This window comes from Thamnophis sirtalis, unplaced genomic scaffold (genome assembly GCF_051295495.1).
Source record: "Thamnophis sirtalis isolate CommonGarterSnake01/CBP01778 unplaced genomic scaffold, rThaSir2_p1.2 scaffold_2, whole genome shotgun sequence".
NCBI classification, from domain to species: Eukaryota; Metazoa; Chordata; class Lepidosauria; order Squamata; family Natricidae; genus Thamnophis; species Thamnophis sirtalis.
Window position 1 is genome coordinate 169,735,302 of NW_028261382.1, and position 12,950 is coordinate 169,748,251.

General features: G+C 35.2%; 1 protein-coding gene across 2 annotated transcripts in view; it reads right to left on the reverse strand.

The window, feature by feature from the left end:
- Nucleotides 1–12,950, reverse strand: part of NUP153 (nucleoporin 153) — a 38,044-nt gene that overhangs the window by 16,799 nt on the left and 8,295 nt on the right. For both annotated transcript variants that reach the window (XM_087707433.1, XM_087707432.1), the window contains exons 3-16: nt 12,210–12,458; nt 11,627–11,766; nt 11,418–11,546; nt 10,426–10,542; nt 10,262–10,306; nt 10,124–10,177; nt 8,798–8,944; nt 8,133–8,185; nt 6,538–6,661; nt 5,634–5,771; nt 3,228–3,311; nt 2,978–3,068; nt 2,526–2,630; nt 700–1,332 (exon numbers count right to left, since the gene is read on the reverse strand). In XM_087707433.1, the coding sequence (XP_087563559.1) occupies nt 700–1,332; nt 2,526–2,630; nt 2,978–3,068; nt 3,228–3,311; nt 5,634–5,771; nt 6,538–6,661; nt 8,133–8,185; nt 8,798–8,944; nt 10,124–10,177; nt 10,262–10,306; nt 10,426–10,542; nt 11,418–11,546; nt 11,627–11,766; nt 12,210–12,458 (2,109 nt within the window). The remainder of the gene's footprint in view (nt 1–699; nt 1,333–2,525; nt 2,631–2,977; nt 3,069–3,227; nt 3,312–5,633; nt 5,772–6,537; nt 6,662–8,132; nt 8,186–8,797; nt 8,945–10,123; nt 10,178–10,261; nt 10,307–10,425; nt 10,543–11,417; nt 11,547–11,626; nt 11,767–12,209; nt 12,459–12,950) is intronic.

Here is a 12,950-nt window from a genome sequence, read left to right on the forward strand (position 1 = left end):
AACACAGTACAAACTTAAACTCCTGCAGAATAGGTGGTGCCAAGCTATCAAATAAACACAGATGTTTTGCTTTACTGTCAAAATAAAAATCCAGAGTGAATCTAGAATTTTTGAGAAACTGGCTAACATATTAACTAAGGAACTCTTAGAGGAGGAAAAAGTCTTATGTCCAATTTCAACTGGGCAATGATTTCACAAGATGAATTCAGGATAAAAATATTAAAGAAACATTAAGAATCACTTAACAGAGGTTCCTTTCAGTTTTCTCATCTATGCCTCTAATACATGAAATTATTACCTGATTATCACCTTTGTCCCAAAACTGAAAAAAAACAGGTATGCAAATTATCTGTATCTGTACACCACTGCCTATCTTTTTGGTATTTGGCAGTGTAATAAAATCTTGTATTATAATTAAACATAGGCATGAATAAACATGGTCATAATAAGGGCAAATAATAACTACAATTCTAAAAGCAGGCTACACATATTTTTAACATTAAAATATTATAGTATATTTTCAGTGGTGCCCTAGGCTTTATTTTTTAAACAAATTACTTAATAGTGTAGTCTTGTACATGTTTCAGAAGAAAGTTCCATGTAACTCAGTGTTATTTTACTTTGCTGAAACTGTGTTTAGGATTCTAACTTGGGACAGATGCTTTTTTCTGATACAATTTTCAAATAGTGCAAACTCACCTGGTTTGTCTGATTGACAGGCCACGCACTGGTTGTTCTCTTCCAGATTTGACACTAAGCACACAGAACACTCCCAAGCACCTTTCGGCTTTTTGAATTTGTCTCCAAATCCTAAAGTGTTTGTAACATTAGTAGAACTAGAAGAGGAAGACACTGTTGTGGTTGCATTGTCTGTGACAAAAGGCAACACCAGAGCTTGTTTTACTCCTGTTCCAGGTTTTGGTGTTTCACAGGCCACACATTTAGCGGCTTCTGATTTGTTCTGGACCAAACAGGTATCACAGTCCCAAGTTCCAACTCCTGCCTTAAACTTATATCCAAACCCCTGTGCTTCTGTTGAAGAAACTGATTTGATGGTGATGTTCTGAGTCAAAATCTCAGTCTGTTTAGTACCACTGGGTGTTGGCACTTTTGTAATTTGACAGGGTGTACATTTGTTTTCTGCCAACTTGTTCTGTGTAAGAGAGGTGTCATGTGGCCAATTCGTTGGCATTTGCTTCATAGGATCTCCAAGTCCTGAAACAGCTCCAGAAAAATTACTTATTGCAGGCCTTGTGTACACTTCTGTACTTGTTTCAACATATGGTCTGACTGATGATGAGGATGTTGATAGACTTGTTGGGGAAGCAAAATCTAAGACAAAAAAAACCAGCATCAAGTTTCCAGCAAAAATTCTTTTGAAACAAACTATTTTAAATCTACCAACATTTTAGTAACATGTACGGTGCTTCTCCAAAACTAAGAAATTTTCTTTTGACCCCCGAAATAAGCATTTGGCTTTATTTTTGGAGAAGTCTTATTATTTTTGAGGCTCAGGAGGTGGCGAAGGTGGTCACCTCATGGCTGCTGCTATGTTGCAATATTTTCAGGGAGGGCTTATTTTGGGGGGAGGGCTTATTTTAGCCCATGCGCTCAAAAGCCCGATTGGACTTATTATCCGGGGAGGTCTTATTTTCAGGGAAACAGGGTACTTATTAAATCCCCTAAATAACCACTGTCCTGAAAATAAGATTTTATTAAAATCATGTCCTTAAAAATATGTGGTATGAGCATCTTTTAAAATACTTACCTGGGAAAAGAAACAAAACACATTTTAAATGAATAAATATATAAAATATATCCTGTATTATATAGGACGTGCTTGTAGTAATAATAATAATAATAATAATAATAATAATAATAATAATAATAATAATAATAACAACAACAACAACAACAACAACAGCAGCAGCAGCAGCAGCATTGCAAATACCTCAAGCATAGAATCAATATTCATAATTTTAAATGCAAATTAGTTTTCCAGATTTATTACAATAAAATACAAGGAAAAGTTAGGAAAGATTACTTATACCCTGTTTTCCCGAATATAAGACCTACCCGGATAATAAGTCCAATCAGGCTTTTGAGTGTAGGTGCTAAAATAAGCTCTCCCCAAAAATATTGCAACACAGCCATTGGGTCACTTGGCACCATGTCCAAGAATTTTATAAAATACCTCAAGAAATTGCAGCTTCCTGCAATAACACCAGTGGAACTGCAAAAAACTGCACTATTCGAACATCGTATATCTTAAGAAGGTACTTGGTTAATACCAGGACGCTGGCAGCAACCCCTATCAACCATTAGCACTAGTCAATGGTATTTGTGATGCATTTTTGAATGTTCAGTTAACTGAGGTTCATGTTTAATGTATAAAAGTAAATAATAATAATCTTATAATCAGTATACATTTACAGCTTCATATGTTAAATTCTTCTATTTTTTTAAGAATGCTTAGAAGTAAACAAGATTATTTCCATATAATTAAAATCTCATCTATGACTCACCAGGACTTTTTAAAATATCCAGAACACTCCCTTCTTTTAGGACTTTTGCAGGCTTAAAAGGACCATCATACTCATTTTCTTTCTTATTGCTTATGCTGTTGACAGCTGTTGATGGAAAAAGTTTGAACAGCATTTGCCGTGAGCAAATATACATCAGCTAATGGACTAATTATTACAAGAGATTTCACGAAGAAGCTTTTATAATTTAGCAGTTTTATACTGTCATACAAGTTAAATAATCTTTCTTAGAAAATCATGAAAGCCCGGAATAAAGTTTTACCCAAACTGAATCTATGCTTAAGAAACTGTATAAATTGGAAGATATTTTCACTTTTGAAAGAATAGTGAATAAACTTTAACCATTATTTTTTCTCAATTTCTTTTGGACTAGAAATATTAATACCTGATTTCCCAGTCAAGAGAAAAATTATATATTAAATGTATAAAATTACCTGAATTAATTTGGGGTGATAATGAAGTATTCCTGGATACTGAAAGTTCAGATGATTTTGCAACAGGAGCACTAAATTTAAATCCACCAATCTGACAGAAATAAATATTAAATGTCAAAAAAGGAGTTGAACAGACCTATTCTATAAACAGGAATAGCAAGCAGACCTCTACTTCTGAACTTTAAACCATTTTCTTTTCTATTATTACCATCTTCCCTTGCCATAAAATCACACATGCATTATTACTTACAGATACTGGAGGCAGCATTTCTGCTTCAGTAGATTTTACAATTGGAGATGAAAATTTGAATACAGGACTGCTAGCTGGCTGTACCTAATTTAAAAAAATTCAAATATTAAACAGCTACCCTAAAGCAGTGGTCCCTAACCTGTGGCTTGGTGGCCTGGGGGGGGGAGGGGAGAGGGGAACTGGGCTGTGGAAGCGCGATGCAGCTCTTAAACGAGTGGCGGGCCAGTGTCCATGCATACAGCTCGACTTGTGTGAGTGGCGGGCTAGTGCGCATGCGTGATAGTGCTCAGCAGCCCGGCACTTGTGCAAAATGAGCTGTGTGCGCATGCGCGCACGCTCTAGCCAGCCACTCAACTTGTCCAATTCCAAATAGGCCACAGCCTGGTAGTGGGTCGAGGCCCAGGGGTTGGGGACCCCTGCTCTAAAGAATATAATTAGTCATTATTTGATTATATTAGAAATGAACACATAAAAATAGGTGGTTTTGCTGTGAAACCAATGATGCTCTGCGTTCCCAAACAAAATATATCCTTTTATGGTGCAACAAAGAAGACTTTCAAAAGTAGTATGCAATACGGAACAATCTATTTTAATGTCAAATCCTTTTCAAAAACAGACTGAAATTGTAGAAGTTATTATTTAAGAAAATGACAACAGGTAATGCTACCAGCATCTATTCAATTTCTATCTTACCTCCTAAGCTTTTGCAACTGTTAAACAAAACATGAACTGGCAGGTTTTATAATTAAAAAAAAAGAAACGTATCTATGAATTTATCATCCTTTTCTGCAATATAATCCTCATGCAACAAACCCAATTTTGTTAAATTTCACAGAAATCAGTATGAATCTTCCAGCCAGGCTTATAGAATGCAGCGTAATCCCATGCAAGAGATTTATTTCCAGGTCAACAATGCAGGACTGCAATTTATATGCATTCATCCCCTTTCGAAAGAGGTTTATGTGAGGCACTTATTTTCAAATACTGTAGTTATAGCAGCCATGTTTTTTAAAAGCTAGTACCAGGCTGTCAGCCAGAGGCAGCTTCTGAGCAGCTATGTAAGTCTGGAAAAAGATGCAGCTGCTTTTAGCAATCTGAATAGCAATTTTTTGTAGGTACCCCTTCATAATTAAAGCAACTCTTTACACAGCCTTAATAGACACACAATGCTGAAAATATACAGTGTATCAGTTACATAGAATAACACGTCTTCATGAAGAATACCTACCTGATATGTTATGTAATATATACAATCACTTTTGTTAAATTCCTTGAATTAAAGCTGAAAGTCTTCCACTCACATCTTGAATGTTTATTTCAAATTCAATGTGTTGATGTACAGAGGCCAAATGCCAACAAGCTTATCATGATGGCCAATGTATACGAATATTATGAAGTAATCTATTTTTTATTGAAATACTGACATAACTTTATTACCGTCATGAACTTCAAATCAAAATAGAGGTAGTTCTCAACTTACAACCACTACACAGCCCCAAATTTATGTCGCTAAGTGAGAAATCTTTAAAGTGAGTTTCCCCCCATTTTACGACTTTTCTTGCCACATTTGTTAAGTGAGTCACTTCAGATATTAAATTAGTAACTTAAGTGAATCTGATTTCCCCATTGACTTTGCTTGTCAGGGCACAAAAGGGATCACATGACCCCAGGACACTGCAAGCGTCATAAATGTGAGTCAATTGTCAGGCATCTGAATGTAAATCACATGATCATGGGGATGCTGCAACTGTCGTGTGAAAAATGGTCATAAGTCCCTTTTTTCAGTGACGTTGTAACTTTGAACGGTTACTAAGCGAACTGTTTTAAATCGAGGACTATCTGTACATCACACACAAGTAGTCTATTTAGAATTAGGAAATCTGCTGCTTTCCTTTTGTTTGGGAACACAAAAGGCTCCAGCAACCAAGCCCTGTGTTCATAAATTATGGATTGCTGACATTTTTGTGGTGCACCAGTTGTATAGACTTGTAATAATAAACAGTATAGACTTGTATTAGTCCATACTTTTTATTATGGAAATATAAATCAGCTAGTCAAAGAAAATGAAATGATAAAACTCCAAAGCTTGATGAAGGTACAAATCAATAGCAATAGCAGTTAGACTTATATACCGCTTCATAGGACTTTCAGCCCTCTCTAAGCGGTTTACAGAGTCAGCATATTGCCCCCAGCAACAATCCGGGTTCTCATTTTACCCACCTCGGAAGGATGGAAGGCTGAGTCAACCCTGAGCCGGTGAGATTTGAACAGCTGAACTGCTGAACTGCAGTCAGCTGAAGTAGCCTGCAGTGCTGCATTTAACCACTGCGCCACCTCGGCTCTCTCCCTAAATCAGATTAAGGTAGAAAGGATAGGCAGAAAATAATTACTCTATACCCAATTTACCTTGTTAGTCACTGGTTGGGCAGCACTGGGAGTTAATGATGAACCAGAAGAACTAGCCAGAGGGCTAAAGCTGAATGTTGGCAGTGATGATGTACTAATGGGCAGAGAAATGTCCGGTAGTGCTGGTATCTCCATCTCCTAAAATTGAAAAGTCGAGTTGTTATTTTTCAAATTCCACAGAAATCTATATTTTAAGTTCAGGTTTGCTTATTTATAAAGAAAAATTGAAGCAATTTAGCCAAGAATTGGGAAAAAAAAATGTTAATCTAAATGATAAAATAATTCAAATATTAAAAAAATATCTAAAAAGTATATATACATGACAGAAAATTTAAAACTTGCAAGATGTGACATTTTTATACTTCAAAAATCTTTTTTAATCCATCATGGCAGTGGTTCCCAAACTTGGCAACTTTAAGACTTGTGGACTTCAACTCCCAGAATTCTCCAGCCAGCAGAGCTGGCTGGAGAATTCTGGGAGTTGAAGTCCACAAATCTTAAAGCTGCCAAGTTTGGGAACCACTGCATCATGGGATAAGTTGAAATTTCTCCTGCAGTGCTTGCTACAATGTCCCATATGATGTACCTGCCTCTGTAAACCCACTGATTAGGCTTGTTCATAGCCATTTAAAGACCTCATCCCACAGATCATCACTGGTGCAGGTTCTTTCCCAGGTTCTAATTACCATTTTTTGTTGCAGTACAGAGGAAATAGGAATCCAATTGTGCTAAAAAGGCAGCACATAGGCTTTGGTACTTAAGTGGTTTAAAACATACTAAATAGTTTTGTCTGTTATTCAAACAAATTAAGAATAAACGGTCTTACGTGGGCCCTTAATCTATGGAAACTTTATTATTTCACATAGCTTCTCCAGTAATAAAGTATATTGCAAAATATTTTTACCTCATTTTCTGTGGATTTCGGTACATAGTGTATACCTCTTCCCTTTCTCATTTTGCCTCCACCACTTCCCATTGCAGGTGGTAGTCCATTAGCTGTAGAAGTCGTGAATGTAGGGCTTGTGACACTGTTGAGACAGAATCAATAGATGTTCCAAAAAATTTCATGCACACTTGCAACATTTGGAATACCCTATAAATAACAAACACATCTATTTTTCTATTCCAGTCAGAAGTTACCAAAAAGTGTAAAATCCTCATGGTTTTATTTTCCACTGCCATCTTTTTTTTCTCAAGGACTACCATCAAAAGACAGGTGCATCCTTGCCTGGGATGGCAAACCTTACAGAACTTTTAATTTTTAGACATTTTTAAAAAGTTATCTATAAAATTCCCTTTCATGTTTTTGACTACAGAGCACAAAACATTAGTTTTTTACCCAAAAACAAGGAAGAAGGCAATTTATTTATTTATTAGACTTATATACTGCTTCATAGGGCTTTCAGCCCTCTCTAAGCGGTTTACAAATTATTATTTTTTTAGCAAATTGAGTCAGCAACTTGCCCCCACAGTCCGGGTCCTCATTTCACCCACCTCGGAAGGATGGAAGGCTGAGTCGACCTTGAGCCGGTGAGATTGGAACCGCTGAACTGCAGATCACAGTCAGCTAAGTGGCCTGCAGTACTGCACCCTAACCACTGTGCCACCTCAGCTCCCTATAAATAGTGAGTCCTATATCTTTAAAACATACCATCTCACTATTTCCTCTCTTCTACCTAGAGATTCAGAGGACCTTTGTGAAGGAGATTGGAACATTTCCTTCCAGTTTCAAGATAGTTCTGTTACTTTCACCAGTGTTTTACAGGCCTAACTTACGCATTTCCAATTCAGTGTCTGTAATTAATAGCTCTTTTTCTTTAGCACTATCCAACAATCTGAGCAGAAAACAACTTCACACAATCCATTTTCTCTTGCAAATCTTATCCATTGTCTTCTACTCATCTTTGCCCAGAAAAATTCAATGAGGGAAACTCCTGCATGCTACAGCTGTTTCCTGTTGGTCAGTTGTGGCAGAGAAAATCAATTAAAACTAGAAGCATTGTGACAGATTTAGTCCTTACTCTCACAATGTGTATTAGGTCTTCTGATTGATTGGAGAGGTTTTTCAGAAGACACATGGGGTCTGAATGCGAGTAAGGAAACTAACAAACAAGTTGGAACATTACTAAAGGTAAATGGTGTTTTATAATTACAGATAGTCCTAGACTTATAACTGCAATTGAACCGAGAATTGTGATCGTAGTTAAATGGTTGTTAAATGGGTCACATTGTGACTAAGCTGATTGCTGAATGGCAAAGTGTGATCATGTGACTGTGGGGATATTCACTGAAACTTTGAAACTGGGTTATAAGTAGCCCTGGAGAGATCTGTTGTAACTTTGAAGAGTTGCTAAGAGACTGGTCATGTTGAAGATTATCTTTATTACCCCCTTTAGGTTGGTAATATATTCAATTCCTTGCTTTGAAAAATGAAAAACATAAGAAAAGTCAAATATTATTCATAATAGGTCCTTCAGAACTACAGTGAATTTTACATACCTTTTTGACTGTTCACTTTGCAATTCCATTGTGAGCCTTTTTTCCTGCCCTGCCTGTAAAGAAATATAATGCTTAAATTTTAGTCCAATTATTTTCTAATCTATTGTTTTATAAAAAACAAAAACTGCATTAATAAATGAAAAACATTTTGTTTACTCAAACATTTCTCAAACTTCCATTTTTTGTTTATATGTGCTTCTTCTTATACATCCATACTGCCCCCTGCTGTCCAGAATAATTCAAACAATTCTCCTTTAGGCAGTAATCCACCTCCAAAAAACCTTGCCAAGAAAAAACTACATCGACTTAAATGCACCAAAACAAAAACACACATAATTAATTCCGCTAGTACACTAGACAACATACTTTTCAACAAGTAACCAGATTCCCACTATTTATATTAACAACAACAAAAAAACCTTTAATCCATTTTGATTTAAAAAAATCATATCTTAAAAGCAGACTTAAATAAGCAAGGTTGCAATTTCAATTTTGTCAGTCTCCAAAAGTTTTAACTATATATGTGGCAAACTACTGGTGAAGCAATAATTAATAGACTTTTCCAAGAATGCTAATTCAAATTTAATCAGGACATAAAATACTGGAGAGGAATGGAGTGTGTATAACAGTTAAGCGTATGGTTAGATGCTTTGACTTATACTTACTTTATGGTTGATCTCTAGTCTCTGTCGTACCCTGCTTGATTCAGCAGAAGACACGAGAGAAGGTTTAAAAAACTGTGAATGAGTCATTGACCGTGAAACAGGCTTGGGTGTCACAAGCTTCTGAACTGGTGGATAATGAGTTTCAACCTTTAAAATAAGAAATATTCACTGAACTAAAAGCAAAGAAAGCTAGTTCATCACTATACGTGTGAAAGCATTTGCTGCAGTTTGTATATATTTAAAAAATCCTTATGTTCATTATCAACCACCCCCTCAAAAATAAGTATACAAAATGATAAAATACTTAGTTTTCCAAATCTAAAATTATATTTTAATTCATTTGCATATTTATTTCAGACATTAGAAATGTACTCAAGGAAATAGTCTAGTGCGCCAAACCTAAACATTTTAATACTTAGAAAACCCAAATAAACTTAATAAGATTTACCTTAAAACAATATGTGCTAGATTAATATAAAAGATTAATTAAATTTGAACATGATGCATAGTGTTATTTAGCCATCTGAGCTAACCATTTCAACCAATTTTATTAATAAATTATGTCAATTCAGTTTACACTGAAGAAAATTATGGACAGTAGACAGCACATTTGCTTTGGCAACAAATCATTAACATACTGGTTCTGGCCAACAATTACTACTGCCAACAATTTATTATACAATGAATAGACAATTCCTCCTTTTTCCATTTAATGACAGGTGGCTGCATCTATTTGACATGTGCCAAAAGGAAAACAGCTTCAGTTATCTATCTGACATCTCTTTCGGTTGTCAGTTAGCAAGGAATTAATGTTGCATTCGAGGCCAATGCAGCAAACAAACTGGAAAATTTAAAAGTAGACGATGAAATTTACTATACCACATATGTTAATCTAAAGCCTAAATTTCGAACATGAACAGAAGGCAGCCTAATGTTGTTTGAGGAATAGAGAATTTGTGGGAATGCTAGAGTTTTCTGAGGGACTCTTCCTCTCTGGGCCATACTGATCCGACTGTTCCAATTTTCCCAAACAGTCACTGATTCATGGTGTTGGGAATGTGGTCTGCTATCAAAAGAGTTTTATATTTTCAGAAAACTGCTCAAGCATTATTTGAATGGCTGGATCAGTATTGTCCAAAGATACACATGGAAAACATTAGTGTGCCCTAGAGTTTCCATGCCAAATCAGAAGATTCTTCTCCTTCCTAATTTTTATTGGAGCCCTATAAATCTGTGTCAGATTCCAAATAAACAGTTCCACAACAAAGAATTAAATAAATTCTGCCCTGCTTAAAAATAATGGTAAAATTTTGTAAATTAACTCACTCTTTTCCTTGATGAATGGAAATTGGTAACATTCAGCATACTGTTTTCCAAAGGCTGAAACATAAAACACAAAAATTAAGTCTTGGATTTTGAAACTAAGTTTGTCAGGAAATTTTAAAAGCTTGAAAATTAACTTACAGATGACAAAGAAGTAGAAACAGAAGAAGGAATTCTTTTAGCATCCTGTTGAAAAAGCATGACACTGTTAAATTACAGGTATAGACACATTTATCAAATGCAATGATAATACATGGATGATATAGTGTTAGGTACTGAAAATAACTTTTAAAAGAGTAATTTACTGCTAATGGACTTGATAACTTCTCCAAAGACTGCAAGATGCGCCTTGCAGTGGAACTTGTCACTCCATAGGATTGTGCACTCGCTTGCTTGGCTTTCATTTGTCGTCTTAATGGTGTCTGAAAAATCAACACAATCAACATCATAATCCTTATTTTTAATTTTCCTATTATAGCAGACACAATAATGGTCAGACTGTCTCCTGAATTTTCTACAAGTCTGAGAAAAAGAATAATCATTATGTTCAGTATGGTATAACATAATGCAAGAGAAACTTCTGGCATCTTGGCATTGTGAAATAATATCAAGACCTATGGGGTGATGGAATGATGGGGGGGAAGGGAAGGAGGGAGGAAGGGAGGAAAGAAGGATCTGGCACTGAAAGAGAAGCATCAAAATAGGCACAGTAGTAACCTTCTACTCCACACAATTCTTTCTCTACCACCATGTGGTAACATGATATTTTAGGAAGAAAAAGGCAACAACCACTGTTGCTCTTTCCTTTTAGCTGAGTCACTGAGGAGGGGGGGGGAGAGAGAGACATAGGATCATATTCCATAACCTCCTTGCAGATTCTAGAATAACTTTTTCAGTAAGATTGTTGAGAAGTATAGTAGAATAAGTATCACTATGAGATGCTATGTAACAAGCCACAATTTGTAGCTTTCACTTTTGTTTTTACTAGGTTTAAACAGAAACATGTTTAACATTGGTAGGAATACAATGAAGTTGGAAAACTTTTAGTGACACTGAAGAAAAGGCTTTGAATCTTGCCCAGAAGAGAGGGAAATGATGAAGTTTATGAAATTAATACCAAATCATGACCAAAACAATCCAAAATGAATATAATTCATGCTCCCTATGCTGAATTGTTATCGGAAAAATTACATTCCTTAAATAGGTGTTAAGACAAGAATATGCAATATTGGTACACAAAACATAGACATTATTGCTTAACCCTTATGATTTCCTGAAATCACCAGCATTTATTTACCTGATATGGAGTAATTCGTAATTTAGACTGCCTTGTTGTTGCAGCTGCACCACCATATGTAGTTTTGCCAGGATAAAATGGAGAATTCCCTAGCTGGCTTGCCTTAAGAAATGATGCATTACCAAGTGACTGGAAATACAGAAAGATATTTAATTAGGAAGCTGGAAACACAAGTAATAGGGCTAAAGCAGCTATTGCGCAGTACTTACAGGAGAAAGTGCTCCAAAGGCAGACAGATTAAATCCAGGTTTTTTAGAACTATTTGCTGAATGTTGAGGAAGGGAGACGGATCTTTCACTCTCTGCAGACCATAAAGGTGGCACTGAAGCATTTTTTGAAACAGTTATGTCTAAAAATATACATAGAACTGCATCAATATCTTATTATAAAATGCATTTTAAAACAAATTTAGTACAGAGAAAGCTTTAACCTTGCCCTCGATTCATTTTTTGTTTTAGATTATAATTATTACATTAAAAAAAACATGAGGGTGTGACACTTTGTAAAAATAAAGCCTCTAGCACCATTTTCACTTTCAAAAATGCTTCTGGAACCAGAGATATTATTCAAAAATAATAACAATGCTTGACTGAATCTCAGCACTTTATTTTGAAGGTAGAAAAAGGTAAGCTAGGATGGTTGCTAGACGTGAGTAAAAAGGGTTTTCCTGAGGTACATATGCTGTTTCCCCCAATTTTAATTAAGTGAAACGAAGAGCAAAAGAAAAAAAAACTCTATAGGTCCCAGATAATTTTTCAGTATTAGTTTAAATATTACAGTCAAATTAGTTACCTTTATCAGATGCCCTTGAAGAGAAGCCACTTGTAGTTGAGATGTTATCGTCTTCATGCTGCGAGGTAGAATCTTTCATTTCTTTTCCAAGTGAAAGTCGAGAATTATTAACTGGAAATGCAGTTGATGTGGATGGTTGAGAGAATGGTGACGGGGAATCCAAAATGTTGCAGTTAACATGACTCCGATGAAGAGAGGGACGTGTTAAAATATCTGTGAAATTTAAACTAGATCTACTTGTTGATGGCTCTAAAGAGAAAAAAAAATCACACAAATATCGTAAGTAGCAAATATGTGTAGAAAAAGATTAAGGACAATTTCGTATCAGTAACCAATCTTCTGTAAAGGTGATGTAGAGGGGAAAAAAGGAAAACCCAAGAAAAATTTAAATTGTTTATAAAGGATACTAAATAATAAACATTACCTACTTCATACTATACTTCAATTTTTCCATTCCTCTCTGGCTCCAAAAATTGAGGAAAGAAAATTTTATGGGAATAGCTATTATATTTGTGCCAAGAACCATACTATTATAACAAAACTATTGTTGTATATAAAGAAAGAATAAAAAGATTCTTTTTCAACACTATTCTGCAGCATAGAATTTAAATAATTTTAAAAGACTAATATGCAATATAAGCTATTCTAAATGCCCAGTAGGTTGTACATTCAATTAAGTTATTGAGTGATTAGATTTATATTATTTATGAGTAACTCTATACCTATAATTCTATATTTTCT